Source organism: Polyergus mexicanus, unplaced genomic scaffold (genome assembly GCF_030449975.1).
Source record: "Polyergus mexicanus isolate NDT 795.1 unplaced genomic scaffold, iyPolMexi1.0 SCAF_15, whole genome shotgun sequence".
Taxonomy (NCBI): domain Eukaryota; kingdom Metazoa; phylum Arthropoda; class Insecta; order Hymenoptera; family Formicidae; genus Polyergus; species Polyergus mexicanus.
Genome location: NW_027223335.1, coordinates 3,927,734 through 3,955,310, shown reverse-complemented (window position 1 = coordinate 3,955,310; position 27,577 = coordinate 3,927,734). Strand labels below are relative to the sequence as shown.

Here is a 27,577-nt window from a genome sequence, read left to right as displayed (position 1 = left end):
TTACGTACTAAGTATTACATTGACCAATCATAATCATTCCTTTAAAGAATGGAACAGCTGTAATTGAACGGTATAGTATTTAGTAGTACGTATTAAAGTATATGGTGTGAACTAAGACTATGTAGCTGCCAAGATGTAAGAATGGACCAAGTGTGAAGCGGGGAACACACATTTTTGCATAAACGCATAATCATAAGCATAAGGAAATTGACCAATCAAATTTCTTATGCTTATGATTATGCGCTTATGCAAAAGTGTGTGCTCCCCGCTTTAGACTGCGCGAGATCACGTGAGACTCGAATCGAAACTCGAAGTTTGAAGAGTATATAGAGATTTTTAATAGAAGAATCACACATATTGTGTGTATCACGATATCATATAAGAAATATAAACGATAAATAATAAATTTATTATACTTATATTTAATCGATTTTCTACGTATGTGTAACGTTAATAAATGGCAAGAAACGTCTCTTACTCTTTATTCAATCGTTTATTTTATAACTTATTAGAAAAGTTATTTTAAAGTTTTTCGTACTTTATATATATTCAACTATATATATATATATATTTGAGAGAAATAGTTAAAAATCTGTAAAATATTAATTATTTTATATATATATATATAAAATAAAAATTGATCTTAAATCTAATATCGAGGAAGAAAAGAACAGAAATAAGGCTGGAATATACTAAAACATGTTTAATATAAAATAACAATATCAGCAAAAACATATATAACCACTTGTGAATAAATAGAAGTTTTCCTTTATATACAATAATTTCGCTCATACACGTGACTTATTTCTCTCTCTGCGCAATTTAATATGTCATTACTCTTATACTATATTTGTCAATTTTTTTTAAATGTATAATGTATCGAGAATATAAACATTATACTTTCCTTACTTATTAAAATATCTTTCTGTACGTTTTTATCGATATTATCACTAATGATTTGTAATTGTTGAATTTTTAAAAATGACTTATTAATTCACGCGTTCTTTGTTAGTTTATTTCGATAACGAGAGAACTGTAAGATATATTTATTAAATATGCTATATATGAGTAAAATAGTCAACGGTAATCGATACGCATCTTGGACTAGGTCGTCAATTAATCGAAACATTAGGAACACTGGGAGCATTCGCGACTTTCAATCTGTAAATTCATATTGCATATATTATATTTTAAATGTTTCGTTGCAGCGATGACTGGGGAGAGAATCCATAATTATACCTCCCCCACGTTTAGTAGTGTTAATATAACTGTTCAGATTTAATATAACTAAAAATATTTCATCGATAAACACACATGAAATTTAATTACTGACCTATTATAAGTGGAATGATTTCACGCGGAAATATTCATCACGTGCCGTTAATGAATTAATGAATTAATCACTCGTTAACTAACTAATGAAATAACTAATGAAAGAGAAGATATTAATCTGCGCGCGATCATAATATTTGCATATATTTACATATATTATATACACAATGCCTGTTATTAAAGAGGACTCTCAAAGGAGGTATCGAAAACTTATTATAATTTCGTCGAGATCAAATTTGTATACTACAGAGACGCGCTCGATAATAAAATACTTGATCACTCAAATACATTAAGTGAAACATAAGATCTTTTCTCGCATATACAAACTGAACTCATTGAAATATTATTGTTTTAATCTTTGATTCAAAGCACACGTGATTTCACGATCATGTTTCTCCAAGCGAGAAGATCGCACGTTTATCTTCTGCTAATAAATCTGCTAAAATATGCTATGCTTAATGTACATTATAATTACGTAATCGTAATAAAATATATCATTCTTGGTCGCTATTTACTTTTAGACCTTTATCGCTCATCTGCGTTATTTTATTTAAAAAAAAAAGGGTCATTACACGAGGTGGTTGCATGTGATTTACTGAGGGAGAAAATATATGAATTAGAAAAAATTTACTTTACAAAATTACTTTATAAATTTTTAATCTTCAAATTGAAGTCTGACTCTTTGTATTGCGTATAAAAATCTTGTAATCAATATACGATTCTGAGGATTAAGAAAACTTATTTTTGATAAAAAAATTCATTTTTCCATTCGTTTCGTCTACTGATACTTCCCAGAAAAAATGAATATTTCTCAATCCATTTCAATTTGTTCATTTTTATAGAGTCTTCTTCGATTATGAAGGATTAGCATGTTAGATTCTGTGAGAGCAATTACGAGTCGAAACGCGATATTCAATTTCGACGAATAATATAATCGTCCGGTCGTCAACAATACCGAAATTCGCGTCTTGAATACTATATAATACCACATTGTGAATATTTTAATAATTTAACATCACAAATATTGAGTCATGCATCTGATGCATTTAGCATTTGTTTTCTTGTTGTCTAACCCAGTCCTAAAACGTACTTTGGTAGATTGTACGCAAACCTGGGGATGGCCATCACCACGGACATTCTGCAATTCCAAAAAATTTTGATTATGATATTTTCACATAAGTTTGATAAAGATGAGGGATATTATTTCTCGCGTATCGATAAACAAACATGAACATGAACAAATTCATCTTCTCTAAATGAAAACAAATAATGATTTTTATCGCAAATATGAGAGAGAGGGGGGGGGTGAGGGGGGAGAGAAAGAGAGAGAGAGGTATGCAATAACAGATTTTTTTCCTATTTAAATTTTTTCCAAGGATGCAAGGATTGCTGTGCAAATTAAATTTCTAGAATTTTGTTTTGAATATATACATACGATTATAATGTAGATAGAAAATAAATCGGTGCAGCTCATATAAGTATTAGCGTATATGTTGCACGAAGCGCAATCAGTCTAAATACATTAAAATATTTATAATATCGTAATTTGGCAACTAACAATAAGAAAGCATCAAGATAAAGTAAAAAACCAGCCGCATAAAAAATTGTATTTATTTAATTAATGTTGCGATTAGCTATGATTAATTTTGCCAATATTTTCGTTATATATGAGTTTGTTCAATATTAATTGGCTTATATATATTAAACTAATTAAATAATTAGTTAATTTAGTTGAAGAAAGCTATTGAGAGCAGACTCTATTCACCAGGACTTTTAATATAATGTTATGTATATATATATATATATATTTAGATTATATATTAAAAATTATTAATGAAATATTAGTAAAATTTCTTTTTACACGCGGGAGAATAATTCGTCAAATGTTTCTTTTAACATGCTCAAAATAGCTCCCAATTTTAAGAAGTATTAAAAATATTATACATTTTATACATTGTGCAGTAATGTGCTCTAATAATTGCGAAAATTATGCAGCTAGTTCAATTAGATATATATAAAGTTTATTCGCATTTGATATTTTTATATTCGTACTACTTACTATAGTGCGCGAGGAGAGAATCAACCATCGGCTGTTACGTTCCACCACCATAAACAAGATTACCGACTCTACTTTTAGATATGTACAAGTAACTTGGTATTTTCGATGAGGTAAAGCCGGCTCAAGTATTGTTGCGGTGCGCTTGGCAGATTAAGTGCGCCTAAGAAAAGCTTATACATTTTTACGCATTGCGTGAAACAACTTGCGCATTTGTTAGGATGCACTTTTGCGCGTTGCTGAAATTAATTCAAATGATTAAAAGATATCTACAGCAGTATTTACAGTAAATTGGTCAATTGATGGGACCCAACACCGTGTTTCATATTGTTTATTTTATTTAAAAAATTTTCGTATTAGAGAAGGATATATCTAGAGAGCGTATATTTTCTGACAAGGCACGTAGTTAAAATTATGTAATATAATATCTTGATTTCTCTCTTTATCTAAAGAGCATCTGTTCCTGTTTTTTTTTCTATTTATTTATTTTTTTTTATTTTAATGCACACATTCAAAGGAGCTTGCGTAAAAAGAACGATTGCTTTCAATTATGAGGCAATATGCTTCGCGAAGAACCCTCTGAAACACACGCGAAGAATCGATATCCTTTTTTTATTACTGCTTCTTCTCATCATTGAAGATATTAGTGTTTTTAATCTTTCGTGCAAGTGTTACGCAATGATACATGTATTTACATTTGATTATAGAAAGCTCATTCGAGTGTGATGCATACATACCATATATACATGCATTCTAAACGAAGCGATATTAATGATGCTTCAATGCTATTGAATGAAATCTGTATTCGGTATTTTCTTTGTTTCTACGAGAGCTGAGTAAACGAGCTTGAGTAGAGAAGAGAGAAATTTACAATCTATTATTAGTCTCTCTCTTTGCGTATATTCTAAAATTTAGCGTCTATAAATTCTTATATATGTATACTAATAAGCAAAAAAGAAGATGAGAGACATTGCGCACATATATTGTCTGCAAGTCTACAACATCCTTGTTTTTTTTCTTTTGCAAATGGAACACAAGCAATTCAACTTCAATAATATTGATCAATAATAATTTTCTTTTCAATTTTTTGCAAGAAATATCTCCAAAATAAAAACAATTTTATCTTCAGAGATATAATAACTGTTTCGTCCGGTAATATGGCATAATTAATTTTATTTTTCTTATAAATATTTAACGCAATAATGTATATATTTTTTTTATATTATAACAATATTACGTTGCGAGTTTTTTTTCCAACTGAATATAGCGAAAGTAATTAAATTCAATTGATCGATTTTTTTCATACTTGTACAGCTTTAGCCGTATATTTTTTTGTTTTTGTTTTTTTTTACAGTTACTTTTAACAAACTATAATTAAAATATTAACAAACTTAATAACACTATATTGATAGAAATTTTTATAGGACATCAAGTTAATCAGCAGATGACGTGATGTTTCTACGTATTATACGCTTACTTAATATGTATATACTTATATATGCTATAGTATATCAATAATATATGAATTTATCGATTAATTGAGCAGTTTGTATATATTTCCTCTTCTTCCTCAATTCAAGATCAGACTTTAATTATTAATCTCTATATATTGTTAATGTTTCTCTGTGAGTCGTTAACACATCAGTTAAAAGCTGGGTTATTTGTACTACTATTAACATTCGATTAATAATATATTTCAAGCGATTTTTATTAAACCAACTGCAAATTTTTTGTTAGAGTGTGCCTTTGCGTTATCACGAGTCATCGTTGTTTCCTCGACTTTTCAATATTGCTTTAAATTTGTTCGCTTAAAATTGGAATTACTAGCAACGCGAACGCATACAACATAAAAATGAACAGTTACAATTGAATAAAACTACGCGTTCGAGATACACAAGTTTTTTTTAGAAGTAACAAAAAAAAAGAGAGAAATATTTGATTTAAAATCAATTCAATTAAAAACCTATTAACTATGGATCATTGTCATATCAATATTTTCGAAATATTGATCGCGACGTATTTTTATACGGAATAATTGATTAATTAACTTCATTAGTCTCAGTGTTGCCGGAATAGAGTTGGATCCACAAGTCTTTTACATACGATAATGCGAGTCCTTTATAGATCCACGCTCGCCAGCCCGTTCTAGTCTCGACGTCGATCCTCGCTTCTAAGCTTTGGCATAACGCTTTCCGATCATGGCTTCTTCCGCTGCGCAGATCACAGAGCAATCTCTTGCGACATTCGTCGTTGCACGCCGGTCGCACCGGAGAATTCTTATAGTAATGCCTATAAAAATTGAAAGCAAACACGCAATATCGCAATATCGAATCTCTTATTTTCCTCATTAATCTGCCATTAAATATCTTCAATCATTAAAATCGATCAATTTAAAAATAAGAGCACATATTTTCGTATAATAATAAATTTCTTAATATATTATGTATGATATGTGTGAATTATAGACTTTCAATTTTTTGATAAAAAAAAAAAAAAAGTTCCTTTTTACACAAAAGTACAGTGTACATTATCATATTATGTGGATATAATTACTTGTAATAGAGATCAAAGAGGGCTGGCTCGTTGGTCATTTTGTCGATCAGGGAGTCCCAGTCCTTCGGCAAGAGCGATGCCATTTGGTAGGCTTGTCGTGCGCTATACAACTTATGCCAGATCGGATAATCGTAAAGATTCGCTTCCTTGAGATTCATGACCCAGCTCTCGTGATCGATGACCATCTAGAAAACGCATGTTAATTCGGAGATAATAGATAACGCCTTTAAGGGAAAAGGAATATGCAGACTATTTGGCCAAACTTTACCAGCATATTTTATTAATTATACTAATGAGAAAAAGTATCTCATTTCACTTACTCTTGTAGTTTTTGGATGATCTCCATCGACGTAATATATTCTGTAGCCGGGATTGAGATCATAATACGGCGAGACTGAAGGACCAACGTACGCGATACTGAGCGCTCTGCCGAGATCTGATGTATCATAGAATATCTGGAATTCGTCGTAATGCGTATGTCCGAAGAACTGGGCCGTGATTGTTGATTCATAGCTAAATAAAAATAGAGGAAGGACATTTGTTACACAATGCATTAGCTCGATATCAATTTAGAGTATAATAGTGATTTAAATAATCAAGTACCAACCGGTTGATGATGTGATAGTAATTTCTCGACCACACTTTGAGACAGTCCGAGTGTCCAGGTGGGATATGGCCAATTATGTGCACCTTCTCACCATTGATCTCGGCACCTTGCAACTCATATACGAGCCATTGTAGCTCGCTAACTGGGTCCGTGCTGTTGATCAGCAGCCACCAGTTTTTGTTGTTGCAATAATTCATGTTAACAGAAAGAATTCTGAAACCTGGTCGTACCAGAACGGAATAGAAGGCACCGCGACGAACTGTGTGCGATACACCGGCTGGCAGCCAGCGTCGCCATTGTTTGTCGAGATCGTCATACAGCCATGAGATACTGTTTTCTTCAGGTACGAAGGGTGGTGGAAAACTAAAAAAACAGGATTGTTTTAATGCATTATTCATCTTAGAAGGAATTTGATTCCAGAAAAATGTTCAAAATATATTTTTAACACAGAAAGCAATATTAGAATGTAATAGAAATCTTTGTATTAATGCTCTCTCTCTCTCTCTCTCTCTCTCTCTCTCTCTCTCTCTCTGTCGTATATGTCTCTAAAATAATTTTCTAAAGTTATTAATTTAATTGATCAGATAGGAAAATTTTCATGAAAGCTTGATCGGTCTTTTCCCTCTATTTCTTTCTCTTGTGTTCTTTCGTGTTCTATTTTATTATATTAATTTTTTTTAAACCTTGAAATATCTGTATTATGTAAAATAAAGTTTTCTTTGAAAAGAAAATTTTTTAAAAGAAAATATAAAGTGTGTGTGTGTTATTTTTGAATAAATATGAGTAACTACGTTACACATAAATCGTACGTGAAAGAATATTTTCTAGAAAAGTGAAAGTGATGTGAAGTGATTCCGAGATGAGACGGACGCGAGTTTATATAGCGGATATACCTGTTGACCGGCGCGCTTTCGTGATTTCCTAAGGCAGGAAAGATCGGTATTCCGGGGAACATCTCTACCATTTGCGCGACCGTATTATGCAATACCTTTAGATTTTCTTCTCGCGTTTGATTCCAAACATCGTGACTCGGCAAATCACCCGTCCATAAGATGTAATCAATATCCTGAAAATATTTTAAATCATGACGAAAAATTATTATTCTTCTTCCTTCCATCCTTCTGCCCGTTTTATATCGGTAGCGATTAATTTTTCTACTTGCAAAAATCATACACATCTTCTTATTTATTATACTTGATATAAATAATTTTTTTTTTTTTCCCCCATCAACCGGAATACATTAAAATGTTTTTATGCGCGGCAAGTAAGATTTACTCGAAAAGAATAAACGTCTCGTCAATTTCACGCGGCGACAGTTTAATTAATTAATTAATTAATATTTCGCGCGTGTTACTCACCAAATGCGTATCGGCAATGTGCTTGAGCATATGGTCGATTGTTCTCTTGGGTGTATCGCATTTTCTGTAATCGCCCCATCGTCCGGCGGCGGCCGAGGCCGTCAAAGGGGCACCGTTTGTCAGCCGACAGCAGAGCGGTTCATTGCACTCGGCGTTCGCACCCTCCTGATAATACGGATCATAATGCGTGTCGGAGATATGCAGCACCTTGAAGGTCGGCGCGCCTTCCTGCGGCGGTATCGGCGGTTTAATCGGTGGTTTCTTGACCGGTGGAAAGGCCACCTCCCATTCATGTAGCGGATTAAACGCATCGTCGCACGCGTCGCCGATCACAAAACTGCAGATTTGCGCTGGACCCATAGTCACCTGTTTCAACACGTAGATCACCTCCCCCTACACAGATTTATTTTAATTTTTGTTAATTTTACATATAATATATAATACACACATATACATAAATAAATGTAAATCTATTAAACTTTACCCCAAAAAGCAAAGTGACTCCGTGACAGACTCGAGCGCTCTGTATGTTAAGCGACACACAGAATTGATAAATGCTGGCCATGATCTCCTCATCGCTCTTGCCGACTTTTATATAATGTTGCAGCAGGCCTGTACCTACTTTGCACGCGGTGCAAGATACTTTGGACATTACGGACGTTTCAACCTCCATCATGACTTGCCTCAGATCTAGCAGTTTAAGAGCCTTGTCAACGAATCCGGATAAATGTCCACTCGGCTGAACGGTTTCCATATCCCATAGCATCCGTGAGTAATTTAACTAAAATTAGATATACATGATTACGATAATAAATTTATATATGATATAACGTCTCAAGTGTATAAAGTTGTTGATAAAATAATAAAATGAAAAAATAGTTGTCATTCTCTAATATACAAGACGATAATAGTCGTGTTATTGAAACTTTATTGCATTGTACCATAATTTTGATTATTTTGCTTGGTCTTGTATCTAGATTCTCCATACTATTTAATTTTCCAATTATTATATAGAAAATATTTATGAATTCTTTTCTCTTGCGACTATATACATTCGGAGATATAATTTATTTTCTATCGCAATATGTAAATTGATACAATAATAATAACGAAAAGAATCGATAAATGCGATTGAGATTACGCAATTTTGCGATTTTCTTACTATTGTTCTCAGCAGCTTACGATAAAAATCAGATTCGATTCATCACCGAATTAGATATTCGAATAATAATGTGTGGGTGGTGTTTCAATTTAAGTCGCAATAATTATATCAAGGAAGGCACGAAAACGAGAAGAAAATTAATCCACGTATACGCGCGCTTTCGCGTCAATCTTAATATATCACACGAAACAGCTCGAATTAAGTGAAAATTAAGTGAATTTTTTCGCGTCGCTTTCCGCGTGCCTTTGATCGCATTTGCAACTTTCCTTCTTGGATCGTGATCCCGAGATAATGGAGCGTGCACCTTTTCCGAGATCGAAGCGGAGCAGCGCGATTACGCGTGGATATGTCTGTATCGATGATTTCTTTTACGCAAGCGATGACGAATGATATCGATGATCGTGGGCGACTTTCGCGGGCGAAAGTCATTCACACCATATTATATGTATACGATGTGTATGCGTATAAGCAGACGCGAATAGGAAGGATAGAACGATAGAAGGTACATGCTTGCATTCACCACGGTGTGTCTGTCAACGGTCGCGCGTTGGTGAAAGTATTTTGGCATTGAAAGTGAGAGCCGCAGCGACATCGACGTCCCTCCCGTCCAGTAAGACAAGGAAAGGGGAAAGAAACGAGAAGAAGGCGAGGTCGCGAAAAAATACCAAACAATATTCACGACAATTTCGAAATTTGCGCGACGAGTTGCGTCTTGCGTCTTCTCGCGCAATTCGTTTAGGAGATGTTACGTGTACTTTTAGCAATATACATACATATATGTATATATATATATTAGGTGTACAACTTTGCTTCCGCCGTTTTCCTATAGATGGCTTTAGCGGTAAGTAGTGGTCGAAATAAATAGATCATAGACGTCATGCAATAAACTTGGGCATCTGTCAACATAACTCCATAGAAACATTAGTCGATTTGTGTCTGCATCATAAAGTTATTCTCGATTGAAAATGTCAGTTTACGAGCCAAATTCTCGTCATTTGCGGGAGGTTTTAATTTTCTGCTTCAATATGAAGAAATCTGCGGCTGAGGCTCATCGAATGCTCTCAAATACTTATGGTGAAGCCGCTATTAGTGAAAGAACGTGTCGTGAGTGGTTTCGATGCTTCAAAACGATGATTTTCACGTCGAAGACCGGCATAGCGGTGGAAGAGAGGTTTTCGAAGATGCAGAATTGGAGGCATTACTTAATGAAGACTCGAGTCAAAGTCAAAAAGAATTGGCATGATCATTGGGAGTGACTCAACAAGCAATTTCAAAATGTATAACCAGTTTTTTACAATAAAATCTCGAATTTCGGAAAAAAAACGGCGGAAGCAAAGTTGTACACCAACATCATAATTTTATCTACGAATTTAACAATTTCTCGATGCAGTAAATCCTTGGCGCGTATTGATTACACGATCGGCGGACATTCGTCATCAATACTTACGGTTGATTAATGTTCTTGTAAATTGATTTTATTCATCAAGCGGAAACGCGCTGATTAAAGTTTCATACGTGGACGCAGAAGTGAAAATGCATCGATTAGAAGATCAATTACCCGTTTCTTGTCATCAAAGCAGAGCGAGTGCGCGAACGATTAATGTAGAAAGTTTTTCACGGTCTTTTCTCATTTCACGATCATTGATTTTACCGGTTTATTCGTGCAATAATAATTCCATAGAATAATAAGTTTCACAGGTTTATGTTTACGGAAGAAGCTTGAGTCGATATGGATGCTACTTTTCTCATTCGATCGAGTGTGTCGAATGCGTTTTCAACGGTCTGATTGCGTCCGAAATGTAACTATTGTCACGTAAAGTAAAAACAGATCGAACAATGTAAACTGTACTGATATTAATCGTCGAGCTTATGCAATAAAAAAAAATTGTATGTAGGCGGTAAAGATGTATACAAAGTGCTTAGCAACTATATTGTTATTTTTATCATTATCTAGAATTTTTTTAAATTATTTTTAAAATCGCAAGGTAACAATCGTACGTATAACATAAAATAATAAACAAACAGACAGATAGAATTTGTTACATTGTGTATATATGTATATATAAAATCGAATCGTAAATAGTAAAATTATCCCAATACAATTACAGTGTAATCTTTGTTATATTTTCCAAAGATTTGCGATAGAATATCTGCAAGATGTAATTTATTGATACAAGATGTTATTGATACAAGATGTTATGTCATCTTATACATTAAAAAAACGATTCAATTTTTTATAGTGTTTATACATCGGAGGAAATTTCTCTCTAATTGTGTGTGTTTTATACAATTGACATCAGTGACAGTGCAGATTTTTGACTAACAATAAAATAGATGTCTTTTTGTTCACGCCCCGAGGATGCAATCGCAAACAAATATAGATATTACCCGTGCCATCTGTTCAGGGTTCGTGCCGTTAACAACAAAGGTCTCCACCGTAGGCGGTAATTCCCGGAATCTCTCGTTGAACGGTAGCAGAGCGACGTCCATCTTTTCGGCGGCCCTGGCCTTCGCTGCGATCCATTCGTCGGCCAGCGCTGTCCAATTCGTGGACGCTATCTCCGCTTCCCGTCTCGTCCTGTATCGAATGGGATTTCCTGCGAAAACCGGAAAAGCGATTAATCTAATTAAGCCGCGGCCGGAAGATGCGACAATTGCCACAAGTTTCGCAATCCCATTCTCGCAAGTTAATTTTGCAATTTGTGCAGCGCGAGAACGTTTCTCGCGGAAAGTGCCTGAAATTTAAGTATTTCACGAAACGAGCTTAACGACACGAATAATTGTTTGCAAATTTGTTTGAGCGCGATCGCGCCAGATTAATATCTTGTCTCTTATTGTTAGATACCTTGCGATTAAATGTACCACGACTTTTATCTACAACATAGATATGGCATATATCATATTATATATTATTTTATTAATAAAAATATATTATTTTTAAATTAATTATATATATATAATTATTTCTTCGCTTACAAATCTGAAATCGAAAATGTAAAATATATAATGTAAAAAGAAATCTGTAAAAAAAAAAAAAAACGCGAAAGTAACGACTTCTTTCACGGAAAAATTAACATTTTCGCAGATTAAATTACTCGTGGCAAATTGAGACGGAATTGCTTGTATATTTGGCAGTAAAAAAAAAAAAAAAACCAGAGATAAGAATATTTTCTCCGGACAATGCGTGACAATCGGATACCTTCTAATACGGGCGATATAAAAATAAATGAATAATTGCGCGCTCTACGGGGTATACGGAACGTTTCATGCGCGGAAGGTAAGGTTGATTTTTCATACTTTTGCGATTAATCGTAAACGATTAGTTACAATCTTGGAAGATCGCTTCGATAAAGTATGCCGATTTTTCCCATGAAGCACGGAAAGTATTATGCTGTACAGCGTATCTTACCTTGAAGACGTACAATTTTTCCGTTACGCTCGAAATAGCTGGTGACTCGATGTTCAAGAAAAGTCGTATAATTTCCCATGAATATAATCGATCGAATCGCATGCAACACTTACATGCTTTCTCGGCAAAAAGAGGTTACGAGATTTATATCGTAAAATTCAGTCCATTTTTTTATCGAGTATAATCCCTTCTCTTTCTCTCTCTCTTTTATATATATATATATTATATAAACTCTAATATACACAATCAGATTTATTATCCACTTTCGTTGCGCAGTTCACTTGCGCTCCTTGTTCGGATTACGCGCACAAATAAGTTTCATTGAAGTTTTTACGAAATAATGTTATTAAAATGTAGTTTCAAAAAGCTAATTAGAATTGATGTATTTTCTCTCTATGTTTAATAAAACTGTATGATACATGTTTTTGAAATATACATACCGATAACAATCCATATCGAACTGGAGAAAAAAACGCATAACAGGAAGATGAAACTTGACGATATCCTGCTTTGACTACGCATACTATTTTGCCCTCTTTGGTATCGTTATCTGTAATTGTAAAAAATAAAAATGTATAAATATGACTTAAATATATTATGTTTTAATTATTTAGGAAAATTGATTATGTTCGAGAAGTTTATAAATGCAAGAAAAGAGGATCAAGATAGAAATAAAATGAACAAGTATAACAGGAATTGATTTTATTTTTTATACACATTTATGAACGATATATAATATATACTGGATGGCCCATTTTAATCCATCCAGTCGAATATCTCAAAAACCAAGCTCGGAGGAGAAAAATGTTTCAAACAAAAGTTGTGTGGCTTCAAGGGGGCCATAAGATGGTGACAATGATTTGACCTTGGAAAATCATTTGAAGGTCATGTGAAGGTCAACTTTAAAATCTTAAATGGAAACCCCCATTTTTTATTTAGTATTCTTGTAGCTGACATCGAGAGCTTTCCAAAACACTGTAATAGACTATTTTTTTATTCAGTACTTTTTGAGTTATTTCATATTTTAATCTGACATCTTTTGATATAAAAAATTAAATATCTCATAAAATATTCAGTTTTCGATAATCTTACCGTAATACTTTTATGTACAGAATAATGAGACAAATCAATTAGTGCAAAAAAAACAAAAACAAATAATTGTTTAAAAAAATACATCGTAAATAATTTTTTTAAAAACTATTATTTTTTTATACTAGGGCCACTCAGTATATATATATATATTTTTTTTTATTAATCCGTGCCTTGCGACTTTGGATGTCTTTCAGTTCTGTCTTTGTTTGTTTGTGTCTTGTGTTGTGACGTGTGTTTCTTTTGTGTTTTCACAATAAATTAATGTTCAAAAGTTCTTAAAATTTCTTAAAATTTAACATATTTAAAATCCTCAAATCAAAACTCAACCTTGAAATTATAATTAAATTAAAATTAAAATTAAAATTGAAATCAAAATTTTTTATAAGCGATATATATCGGGAAAAAAAAAACGATCAAGCAAGGAAGGAAGTAAGAAAGAAAGGAAAAAAGAAACAAACAAGGAAAACGAGCTGAATTATAAATCTCCGAGCAATTTTATAGCAAGAGCACGCATAAAAGTCTATCGCGACTGAAAACTACGATTAATCGTTCGGTGGACATGAAAGGTGTTCCGTGAAAGGTGTACGCGATTACTGAAGAAAGAATTTGCATTAGACGGGAGCGTAACTTGCACTTTCCCACGACGGTAAACGAGGCGTCGAGAATCGTCGCGACGCCGATCGAATAAGTTTCTGGAAATTGACAGTCGCGTTTTTGCAGTCGCGAGGGTGAGCTTTATCTCTTCGTTCGCAATCAATTTTTTTTTTCTTCTTCTTCTTCTTCAATCGAGAGCGACGTAAGAGAAAGGCGCGCGAAGAGAATAAGCAACGATTAATCTTCCTCCGGCAACATATGTGTCCGATCGGTGTCACTGTTACAACACTAGAATTTTTTGGGCATGCCATCCCGTCCGTTACTGTTACTCTTAAGTGGGTTATTCAATGGCACGAAGACGCTACTCGACGCCTTTTGAATGCGTGAGAAGTAATAACGATCTTCGCCCGGATTGACGGAATGTGTCGCATCGCGTTCAAGTTATAACGGAACTCGTTCGATTCTCCTAAAGAAAGAATTCGTTTACAGTGTTAGCGGATTCTATTCCGGTAACGGAAGTTTCTTCTCGAAACGATAGAGATATTTTTACGGATCTAAAAATCTAAGACAGATCATTTGCATTTTTACTTCAAGATTTTTAATTTTGTCATTAAACACATATGTTCATATATACGTACAAATACGCGCGTATATTATATTATTAACAAAAATAGATATAATTATATTTAAATTTAATTACTTTGTTATCCATTTATTTTTCATATGTATTTTGCATTATTTATTATTGTTCAATCAAACAGGTAAGAAAAGAAGAATATGGAAGAGAGAAAAACGGGATTAATTTATTCTTTTCCCACAAAGTCTCGATTGGTAAATATAATCGTCGGGCAATTTGACAGATGATACGATAATTCATCGAGGGGTTTATCGAGAAATTTATCATAAACAGATCACGCGATTTTATGAATCACTGAGATTTTATTATTCAAAACTGGGATCGTATTTGAAGCAGCTGAGACATCGGAAATGAGTTGCAGCTGACTGGGACGTTTAGAATAAATTACGCGGCATGAGTTATATATATATATATATACCGCACTAGCACGCAGACGATGCACGTGCGTGTCAAGGCTACTACACGTGTCATTCGAGCGTGAGATATATCTTGGCTCGATGCCTACAGCATCTGTACTTCTCTCTACGGCTTGTCATATTTTTTCTCTTTCTCTCTTATAGAATTATATCTCGAGTGTAAAAAGGATGCTATATAAAATATAACATATTAATTTAATGAAACAAAAAGTCGCAGCTATAAAAAAAAAAACACACTTTTTCAATATCCTATAGTAAAAAGAATACCCGAAACGATAAATATATTATTTCATCATTTAAACGTATAATAATGATAACTATATTATGTTATTATATATATATAGTAATTAAATATCCTTGTCTTAATAATAACAATAACAAATTATATGTGTTACTTCCACGATAAGAAAGCCAGAAATATAGATCAAAGTATGTCCTGTCACTTTTTATTTCAATTTTACTCTATAGTTTGTCACCTTTCCTTTGTAATTTCAATTAAGTTTCACGAAGCGTGTAGTAATTTTGTACTCCAATCTATTAAATTGGCGGTTGCGGTTAGTTTAGTAGAATCAGTTTTGGCGAAAGTTGCATACGCATAGAATGCGTGAAGAGAGCGCGCTTCCGGATATCCCCGCTCTCCGTCTTACCTTTTTTTCTATTTTATATCTTTCCCGCCTGATTATATCGACCGATCGAAGTGACGATAAAAAGATGGTTGACTTTAACAGTCGCTTGATACTCACACACTAAAGATGACTAAAGATGACTAAATTGATTTGTATCATTATTCTGTACATAAAAGTATTACGGTAAGATTATCAAAAACTAACTATTTTATGAGATATTTAATTTTTTATATCAAAAGATGTCAGATTTTAAAATATAAAATAACTCAAAAAGTACTGAATAAAAAAATAGTTTATTATAGTGTTTTGGAAAGCTCTCGAGGCAAGCTACAAGAATACTAAATGAAAAATGGGGGTTTCCATTTAAGATTTGAAAGTTGACCTTCACATGACCTTCAAATGATTTTCCAAGATCAAATCATTGTCACCGTCTTATGGCCCCCTTGAAGCCACACAACTTTTGTTTGAAACATTTTTGCGATTTAACGCAGTGTTTCTGAGATATTTGAGTGGGTTCTTTAAAATGGGACACCTTGTATATGGAAATAAAGTTGGAAATTTCTTCTTTCGAATTATTCTGTCTTTAAATTGAAAATTTCCGTAAAGACGAGTCTCAAATTTCCGTTTGTGATAAAATCGCGAGTCGACGCGGTAAATCGAGGCGGGAGCTGACCGGCCAAGTGGAATACGCGGCTGACCGTTATCTGACCCACCGTGAGGTCCAACGAAAGAAGACTCACTTAAGCTCATCGTGCACAAAATGTACTTGCGTAAGTTGGTATAACGTAAGCGCTTAAACTGGCAGAGATAGAAAATCTAGAAAGAAATTTCGTAGAGGAATATGATTATTTCTATTGAATGTGTGTGTCTTATTTATTCGCGTGTTTATATTCTATATATATGCTTGTACGGCAATTTGCAATACGTGTATGTGCATTTGCGTGCGTCTGCGCAACGATCTTTTCTCGTTGCAAAATATTGAGACGCGTTGATCGAAAATAATTTTCAATTCGACATTGACCTGTATGTTTTAGCGTTCAAGCTTCGTAAATTGTTCGACAGCGAAATGGTCGCGTTACAGTACGTCATTAATTTGAATTCTCGTCTCGGTGCGAGTTAAGCGAAATTCTTCCACGCTAATTGCGCGATGGCAAAACCGGTCCGTCGAGTTGGCTGCTGGGATCCGCCGCTTTTCGCATGATTCGTTACAATGAACAGGTTACTCTCCCGAGGAGTAATTTCGTTCTTGCATCGTTCTCGTTAAGAGATATATATATATATGTATAAATGTAAGATATCTAATTCCCGAATATATATAATTCCATGTAGAAAGCTATAGAAAAACTTTTGACCGCCTTTCTCTGAAAATATTCAAAATATCATTCAACAGACATTTATATATATATATATATATATAAATACAAGAATACGCAATGAAAAATAGGGGGTTCCATTTAAGAAATTAAAGGTGTCCTTGACTTGACCTCAACGATGCCGTCCAAGGTCGAACCAATGACACCATCTTATGTTCCCCTCAAAACTATACAATTTTTGTTGGAAACGTTTTTCTCTAAAATGCTTAGTTTTTGAGAGAAAAGGAGTGTACGGGTGATTTAGGACACCCTGTATATAATGTGCATATGTAATATGTAGAGCTTTATATCTTATACTCGTATAAAACTATTAGCAAATATATGTATATCGTGAAAATTAATGTCGAAAATTAACTTTGACGAAATAAAAAAAAAAAAAAAAAAAAAAAAAAAAATTCTCTAAACAATCGGGAAAATTATTGGTATATTTGTTCAATTAATTTTGTCCATTTAAATAAATACTGAAATATCTTAATCAGACTCTCTTTAATAGCCTCGTGTGTCTACTTTCGTTGATTCCGCGTTACTTCCTCAAAATATACAGTGCTAATGATCGCCGATAAAGCGACCCTCCACGCTGTTCGATGTTAACGTCAAACGAAAGTCACTATCGCCAACGAACGCGCGCGTCAATGTGCAAAGCACTGTGGATACACACAGCGACAAGCGTAATAGCCTCGTAATTTTCTCTCGCGAGAGGCATAAATGGCATACTCGATCGGACGATTGGAGTTTAGGGAAGGAAGATGGTGCGTTGCCGGTGACGGTGGCATGAATGGCCGCGTCGCTGTGCCATATATGTATGCCCCGGCGCCAGTTCTCCTTCTCGATTCAAGGATGAAAGTCAGCGAAGAGTATCGGAAGAATTCATGGAAGCAACGCGTATACCAGGAGCCGACAGCTGTGATATGTAGGAATATAGTTTTTCAGATAAAAGTCATCGATTTAACAAATCGATGATACGAGAGTTATCTAAAATAACTTGTGCGCGGATCAGTTTAAATCTTATAATTAATAGATGCTATTCGGCGTAATAAAGATCAATTTTGAAATAAAGCAGCAATAACTTTCAATGTAGAGAGTCTTCTTTTTTTAATTTATATAAAAAGTTTGTTACATTATAAAAAATTCGAGCAAATTTCTGTATACAAATATCGCTTCAACAGAAAATATACAACGGAGACGCTTACCTGCATTATTTACATTTTTCTATTTTACATGGTTTCCCAAATATTAATACAGTGATATATCACTAGTTCATTCTCGTTATTAGCCGTAAATAATCGTAATCGGCAAATAATGCGCGTAAGATTGAGCGTCGTATGTTCGCTCTCTAAAAAAACTGCGGTTTCTCATATAGAAGATAACATTTGTGCCGAAATTAAGATATCTCGATAGTCATATGAGCGATTCACTTTCGTGTTTCCTCCTTCCTTTCTTTCACAAGTCATCGTACGTTTCTTCACTTTCCGACTTCTTGCACAGCGACAATGTGATTAGGTATTCACTTTCGTCATCGATGATAAAGGTCGTTACTGGTATAATTCCCGTCTTTTTATAGATTACAATCTTTCGGAAGAAGCTGAGAAAGTGTTGCGGCCAGCTTTCATTAGTATTATAGTTGCCTTTTTAGTTTTGCTTAGTGTTAGAATCCATACTATATTAGCGATGGTCGATCCGTTTTCATTATTAATAATAATAATGGGAATCATCGGAGAACTTGCGTATAAATTGCGAATTATTTATCTTTTATGTAAAATATATTTTTATTTTATTTTCTGATGTTTTTCTTCATTCTTCGCGATACTGCGATAATTTATGAAAAAATAATATAGAAAATTAGATACTTTTAATAAGTGACAGGTTCTGTCAATCTCGGAAAGTAACATTGTTCTTCGGCTTAATTCTGTAGCAATTGTTTCTCTTTTATTTTTACGTTTATGATACGTCGTATAAACTGTATCGTCACTTTATGCGACAATCACTCTCTGTTACGATCGTACTTTGAACGCATTATCGTTGAACATAAAAATACTCGTTACAAGCATACATAAGCATTAATTAACCTTGTCGTGCAACCGAAACGGATTAAGAGAAACGATAAATAATTGTCAAGAGTGTAACTAATATCATTCGAATCAATGCGTATAACATAGTGGGAGAATTTCTACTTGACAAGAAAATACATATACATATACATAAAGTAAGAGAGACTTCAATTATGCAAATTCAAAGTTGAGATCGGAACTGAAAGCGATAATTTCAAAATCGGGTCAACTTCAATTATTCCTCTTTGATTATTACCCCCTCTCGCAATATGTACGATTTATAGATAATCTTTCCAAGAATATCTTTGGTAAACCTTCGGTAAACCCACCTATATGAAATAATGGATAAGAATATTCAATTCTTATGTATTTTTCCTTCCTGAACACGAATATGAAGCTTAAAAAAATGGCGATCGGAGTCGCAAATCGAAGAGAAACGCGAAAATCCAACCAAACGCGAAAATTCAACCCATGTCCGAGGGATGCATTTTTATTAATAATAATTCAACCCTGGGATATAGGTTTGGCTTAGATTATATCTTCCGGAAGTAAAGCCCTCCCCGTAGGGGAGGGGGGGAGGGGGGGGGGACGAAGCCCACTGTGTCTACGCATTCGCTTTCCCATCCACACAATAATTTTTTTGCGATGGACTTTGCTTCGCGTTGCAAAGTATATGCGTGGACACGGTGGGTTCCGCCCCCTCATACGCATTATTTCATATATATAGGTGGGTTTCCCGAAGGTTTACCGTATCTTTTCCAAAGACAAAAGATTATATTCTATCGTTTTTTTTTTATTTCGTAAACAGAGGAACGAAAATTAATAAAATTAATAAATAATACAATTACGACTAATACGATTTTATTTGACGTCCTCTCGTAGAAATAATTTTATCAATGTTTATTTTCATCGGTATGTTTACTTGCGTGCGTTTGGTGTAACAGATATAGAGATCTCCTCGCACGCAATATAGAAATGTATCTCTTTTGTTTGGGAAAACGCGCACAATTCAATGAGATGCATCACGCAATGGAGCGAATGCAAACGGATATATCTATGGATATCATTGATTTGTTTAAAAAAGCGGTCTACATTTTACAGAATCGAAAACACACACACACACATATATATATATATATATATATATATATATATATATATATATATATATAATGAGAGTTCAAATTCGATTGATATTTCCATCGAACAAGATGAAATTTTCTTCTGGATTCCCCAATTTGAACTATTGCAAATCAATCGGAAAAATTTTCTCCGATTGTTAAGTGAAATTTGTTTCGGCCATTGACGCATCATTAAAAAGCATCTGAATATACATAGAAGAAATTTGTACTCGAAGAGAAGAAGAGAAGCGACGCTTCATAGAAAGAATGGCGCGAATGGAGATATTGAGGGTCTGTCGGTGCACGAGAAATTATGCTCCCGGCTAGAAAAGGCGCGTGTAGAGATGTTTAATAATATATTGCGTACGCATCGCGCGCGGATTGATTAGCGCTGTCAGCTGTTGTCGCGATAATTTGTGCGCACGTGTTGCTGAATTTTAATTGACGGACAGATAAAGTCGCGTTTCTTAAACAAGCGACTTCGCTCCGACGAATGGCCATTCGATATTTTCTTTTAATATAATATTATATTACGATTGATTACGACGCTCAACAATAGCAAGATAATTATATATAACAAAGTAAAATGTGTTAAAATATTATATAAATGTCATATGAAAAATATAATTTTTACATCTCTTTAGTATATACGATTATGTGATATTATTCTTTAATTTTAATTTGATTTCGAATCCAATTTTTTTACAGCAAACTTTGACGATTAATTGAAAGAAAATACGATTTTCATAAGCATTTGCGCATCTCACAAGTAGATTTATTGGAAAAATTAAAAGTATCAGATACCTCGTTTATCTGTTAAAAAAGTTAAAATTTTATCGAATGGCGATTGTTGGGGAAAAAATGTGTAGTTATGCAATATATTCATTTCTGCAATATTGATAGTTGCAACTCACGCGAATCGAACAGAACCCGAAATTCTCGTTTAACAAGGCCACAGTTGGACGTTGTAACATGGTAACGGTAGGAAACAAAGTTACGACTTTTGAAAGATATTGTACCAAGAAGTGGAGATGCAGCGCGTACTAGTTGGAGAAATAAAGATGCACGATGACATTATTACATTTCTCTTCTTCCTTCTCATCGAACTTTCTCTTAATTTGAAAACATCCGCGTTGTCGATGGTGTCTGAATAAGTAATTGTTGAATCATCAAGAACCCACGATTTCTCGTATGACGAACAATCATGTTCCCGCAGCTTATCCGAAGAAAGAACTTTAAAATTTCTTCATTTAATTTTCCAATAAATATATATATATATATATATATATATATAATTTATTAATTTTATCGTCACGTAAATTTATCATTGATAAAATTAATTCAATATACTATCATAAATGTTTAATCTTTATAAATTTACCAATTTAATCAGAGAGAGAGAGAGAGAGTATCGTATCACAGAATATATACATATAGATTTACAAAGGATCTCTTAATTTCGCATGAAATTCTTTGTCAATTTATTTATCGAAAAACGTCATCCAGTCAGGTTTGCTCTTTCGTACGATTTCCTCTGTTAAAGGTGTTAAATTCGATCGTAACGGTAACAAGATAGTTCCTCGATGAATACAAAAAAGCAGTGCAACTGTTGCAAACAACGAACACGATACATCTCGCCGTTATCCTTGATCACTCCACTCCTTTTTCAGTAAATTCTTGCTCGTTTAAACACATTACTATCAGTTTAACATGTTTCACTTTGCTTTATAATGTTGTACTTTATTTAGATAATAGATTTATTATAAGTAAATTAGATTGTGTTACTTTTTGCGGAGAAACGTATTGAACTTTTAACGATTGCCTGCCTCCACATTAGCGATAAACATTTTTATGATCCATATTTTTTATCTGGGCAGCGCGATATGGATATTTCTCACCATATTGATATTATTTTTGCTTGGCTCGAGATTCAGCTTGCGAAATTCAAGTGCTTCGTCTTGCATTTTTTTGCAACACGATGCGATATTGAATAGCGTGATTTCCGGCCACCTGTTACGTTAACATTCTGTTAAACTTATTCTTGATTTTAAAGTAAAAATAAGATCGTATATCGTCTCAGACTATAGCGGATTTTTTTTTTTTTTTTTTTGAAAGGCGATAAAATAAAAAATTGTAATTTTGCAAGCAGTTGCAAAGGTGGTCAAGGTTTGCCTTGTGTTTCACGAACGGCGCTTTGCATCTTAACGTGCACGCGGAGAGGACGGATGATCTAAAAATTGACGTAAATAGAAATAAATTTTTGGGATTTCTTTTTTTCGTTACGCGATATCGAGTAAACTCGATTCATCCATAATTCGTTCACGATTATATTCTGTGACCGTATAATAGCCAATCGTTTCTCGTATCGTGTCAGCACAGCGTCGCCTATAACCTACTTAAACGCTTCGCTCTCTCTTAACGTGACGTCACGTGAGTGCCATCGCCATCGATTAAATGAGACCCTCGATATCGATTTTTTTTTAGGTATTTAGTATACAGAGAAGCTACTCTAACAGATATACATACATATACCTTATATATTAAATTTAAATCAATATTATTAAGATGGAAAATATAAATAATTTTCGACTTGTTGAATATTTATTTATTTTAAATTATTTTAATTGCCTTAATGTCTGTTAAATTATTTAATATTTCGTCACAATGCGTATGCATTAAATATAATTTTATGATATAATTTTATGATATAAAGCGAATAAAGTTTCCGAAATCTTGATGAAGATTTAATCTTGTCACGCATAAAATTTATTTCATATTTTTATCAATAAAATTTCATTGTATCGATTGTACAAGCATTTTTATCAGTTATTACATAGATATTGGTTATCAAAAATTTTTGTCACGGTAACGTTACATGTTTTTTACTTGTAATTGTAGAAAAAAATTTATCTCGCGAATATGTAACCGGTCTTGCATCAATACCCTAATAATGTGCTTTTCTTTAGCTTTTCTTTAACTTTTCTTTTATACGTGCTTTTTCACACAAACAAACAGGAAAAAGTTGGCCATGAGCGTGAAAGAAATGATTTTCACGTACATAACACATGTCAATGTGTCTATCCGCATATCCACACGCGTCCTTTTCGAGACAAAAGCCGCGTGTATGGTGTATATTGTAGATATTCGATGCTACTACTGTGCTGTGGTTATAAATGGTAAACGTGACAATTAGTATTATTATAAAGCGTATGTATATTGTTTGTGTGTCCGAGATCTTTATTTATTTCTATGAATTATCCTTTTTTTTCGTGCAAAGAAAAACGGAGAAAACTTTACGAATTACATGAAGAATATATTCCCTTTTACAACTGTATTTATTGTAAAGCTGGAATATAACGACATTACGATATTTATTACTATAAAAATTGTAAATTACGCATTTGTTGGTGTGTCAAGATATTTGAATAATTGCAATACTCTATTGTAAGATATAATAAGTATATAATATTATTGAATAAAAATATCAAACGATTTTTTTATACAAATATATTAATATATTACACGATTACAAAAATTATATTGTAATTTTTACTATAATATTTTCCTCGTTCAAAATCTTTAACAATATTATGGCTCAGAATTTTATCAATAAAACAAAACTAATTTATTTTTATTTTTATTTGAAATTTTTTACTTGCTGGGTAAAACTGATCTGTATATGTATTTCAAATGCTAAAAATTTTTAATTTATTTTAATTGGGTGTGTGTGTGTGTGTGTATATATGTATATACATATGTTACAGATGTTAATGCTGAGGATGAGTGTTTATGTCGTGTGTGCGCGTGTAAACAATCTGCCATTTCATTAATTAGGTAAAATCTGCTTTGAGATTCTAAATTTTATCTAAATAAAATCACTTTTTAAAGGAAGCAGTTAAAAACTAATGGAAGAACACTTGAACCATCAAATCATCCCATCATATATGATCAATATGTGCGATACGATACGATACGACGCGATATGATATCACGAAGAAAATAGAGCTGGATCAGAATCAACGATATGTTTTGTAGTTCATCACGCATTTTATCGATGAATCATTATCTTTGTTAGCAATAACGTTGCATAATAGAAGAAAAATAAAAAAAAATAGTAATAATCCATTGCTCCCATTTTTATTACATTGTCTCTAAAATTGTCTCTACAATAGCCCTTGTGTTTAAAATGACATCAAAGTTGTAATTAAAATTTTTAATTAGAAATTTTATTTTTACTTTTCTATTATTTCCTACTTATAATTAATATGCAATAAAAATAATATTAAATTAGCATCGTAGTGAATATATTGTACAAAATTATACCGCTTATCTCAAAGACACGGTTCGTCTGATAGAAATTGCGCGAATTCGACGCATGCACATGCGATGCTTGCTATCTCGCTAATTAATTCAACAAAGAGCGCGCAAAGAGCACCGCAAAGAGCAATGGAAAAGGAAGAAAGCAAAGCCCGAAATATTTGTTTCGTTCGTTTCTCTACCGAAGACCCTATTTTTTTATTTATCCAAATTATCAAATTTCATTCGTATCGTAAATAATTAGATTTTTATTCTTATCGTTTAATAAATTATGAATGTTGTTACATTGTAAACAATATTTTTATTACAATCAGTCCAAATTAAGTATTTATAATAGTTTCAAATGTGTGTGATAAAGCACCCGTCTTTTGTCTATTATGGGATTATGAGATGACGCGAGGCATGATCAATTCTGATCGACTTTGCATTGATCCGACGAAAATTTTATTCGTTGTTTATTCTAATGGAGTTTGATGAATACAATCTTGAGAAAGAGAGAGAGAGAGAGGGGGGGGGGGGGAGGAAGGGGAAAGAAAAAGAGAGAAAAATATTAATAAATGTTAAATTCTCTCTCTCTTACATTTACTTGAACAGAGATTTATTATAGGCTTTTAAAAAGCTAAAAAAAATGTGTCTAAAATGAATAAAAAAAAAATTCTTAAGAGCACAAAAATAGATATATTATATTTATGACGAGATCGATGAGACTTTACGTCAAAATGACATTAAAACAATGCAGGGTGAAAGTTGATAAAAACAAACACAGTACGGATTATTCTTCTTTTGAGATATATAGAGAGGGCGCACATTCTCTCTCTCTCTCTCTCTCTCTCTCTCTCTCTAAGTCGTCTAACTAAGTAATATTTAATATAGAATTAAAAAAGTCGCGCGATTCTCCCTTATATCGCAGAGATAATAGCACTTACGAATTTTGAAGTGTGGCGAATGACAAAATCGTGAAAATGAGACGCACGCATTCACCAAGACGCGTGTCGGCTGACAGTTCATCCGTTGAATCAATCCCGCGACATCGTGGAATTTATATTGTTCGTGTTGTCGTCACGTTTTCTGGATCATAGATACGAGACAAAAGTCACGCAACGCGTACGTGATACACATGCACGGGAGCTCGTGCTTTTATGTTACGTATTTCGCGTTATCTACCGTACACCTCGCGCCGAACGTACGGCGTAAACTAAACGTTAGCTAGGCCCTAGGAGGACTCTAGACTCTAAACCGCGACCGCGACACGCAAGCGCGAGGCTCGCTTTTGCGCTACTCCCATCCCCCACTCCCATCACTTACGCGCGCATGCGCAGTAATTTGTTGACGCATGCCGACTAGCCAATTGGCAAGTTGCGCGGTATAATTTCAAAAATGAAATCCCACGTGCGTTTCCTTAAAGGATAAACCTGCGGGATGGCAGTCAATAATTGAGAAAATAAACGGTGCGAATCAATACGGTTTCTTTTTTACGCAGATTTAATTATTTACTACATTGCAAATGTGAGCACATTACAAAATTATAAGGATTATAAAATTATATAATTGATATTTATAGACAGTAACGATTATTTTATTTGTGTAAGAGTTGATGAGTTTATGAAAAATAAAAAGATCTTTTTATAATCGTGCTTTGGTTATCGTTATGATGATTTATAAACTATAATGGGGACATTTTATTGTCACGCAAAAAATATTAGTTTCGAGTTAATGCGTTAGTATTAGTTATATGTTATACTGTAAAGAAAATCATTGCGCGTAATTGCATCTCGTACCTTTGAAAGATCAATGCAATAATAATAATTACCGTAATTCTAGATATCGAGGTTTGACAATGATGTAAGATTCGATAGACCGCGCATGCCTTCGAAGACTTTTTAGAAAAAAAGATAAATTTAGAAAAATCTCCAGAATTTTTGTCTCGTCGTCATTCATTTTTGAAAATAAATTCTTAATATTCGCTTGTCTTGTACGTGATACTATTTCGAAATTATGATTATTTCAAGTGTATTATTTTCCATAGTTCCTCATTATTTTGTAACGATAATAATATTTATAATATTATGCATGATTTTACGTAATTTATGAACAACTATTAAGCTTTTAATTTTAAAAAACATATAAAGTACTTTTAATTTTATATTTTTTCTCTGTAACTAACGAGAAATTCTTTAAGTCTAACAATTGGCTAATGTCTCCTGTATCTATGCAACCCAATCCTCCGCTTCGTGTATAACCGAATCATTATATTTTATTATAATTACTATAAATAATGTATTATTGAATATGACAATCGCCTATGAAATCTTTAAAAATTTTCTAAATGTATAAATATAAAAAAAAGATGCTGTACATTTTTTTAAATTTTAATACTTGAGACAGCAAAACAATACTGTTTACAGATAATTTAGATATCTATTTTATCATTAAATTGTAAGAAACGATTTTTTATCACAAACGGCAGAAAGTTGCAGAAAGTGATCTATATAGAGATAATCTCCATAAAAATTTTCTAAACTTAAATTGTGCACCGCAATGTATTGTAATATACAATATATTTCCAGATATAACATATGTACAATATATTTTTATGTATAACGTATTACAATAATATATATTTTAATTAAAAATATGATGTATAATGGTTACAAATGTGACGTCATAAAATGACTTTAAATAATTATACGTATATAATAAAGATTTTGAGAATACATGTGTGTGTATATGTTTGTTTTAAATTATATAAGATAAGATTCATTAAAAAACAAATAACGCTTTAATGGAAAGATATTGCATGTGTTTGCAATCGATATCAAAATTTAATTTAACTTTCATTATTATCTTTTCGAGTTTATTGTTATGAGAAAAGAAGA

General features: G+C 33.0%; 1 protein-coding gene across 4 annotated transcripts; it reads right to left on the bottom strand.

Annotated features, from left to right (window-relative positions):
- Positions 1 to 747: 747 nt before the first annotated feature.
- LOC138939825 (sphingomyelin phosphodiesterase) lies at positions 748 to 25,916 on the bottom strand. Of its 4 annotated transcripts, XR_011447905.1 has the most exons (13): positions 25,628 to 25,916; positions 12,918 to 13,027; positions 11,457 to 11,665; positions 8,391 to 8,687; positions 7,907 to 8,299; positions 7,442 to 7,614; positions 6,549 to 6,911; positions 6,262 to 6,454; positions 5,942 to 6,126; positions 5,492 to 5,677; positions 3,392 to 3,967; positions 2,768 to 2,845; positions 2,388 to 2,470 (listed from the first exon to the last, which is right to left on the bottom strand). XR_011447905.1 is itself a non-coding variant. In XM_070308025.1 (11 exons), the coding sequence occupies exons 2-11, from the start codon at positions 12,997 to 12,999 to the stop codon at positions 2,401 to 2,403; spliced, it is 2,151 nt and encodes a 716-aa protein (XP_070164126.1). In that variant the 5' UTR covers positions 13,000 to 13,027; positions 25,628 to 25,916; the 3' UTR covers positions 748 to 2,400. The 4 variants fall into 4 exon arrangements, 2 of the variants coding, with proteins under 2 accessions (XP_070164126.1, XP_070164127.1); XR_011447904.1 differs by lacking the exon at positions 2,768 to 2,845 and having other exon boundaries at positions 2,380 to 2,470; XM_070308025.1 differs by lacking the exons at positions 2,768 to 2,845; positions 3,392 to 3,967 and having other exon boundaries at positions 748 to 2,470.
- Between the last annotated feature and the right edge of the window lie 1,661 nt (positions 25,917 to 27,577).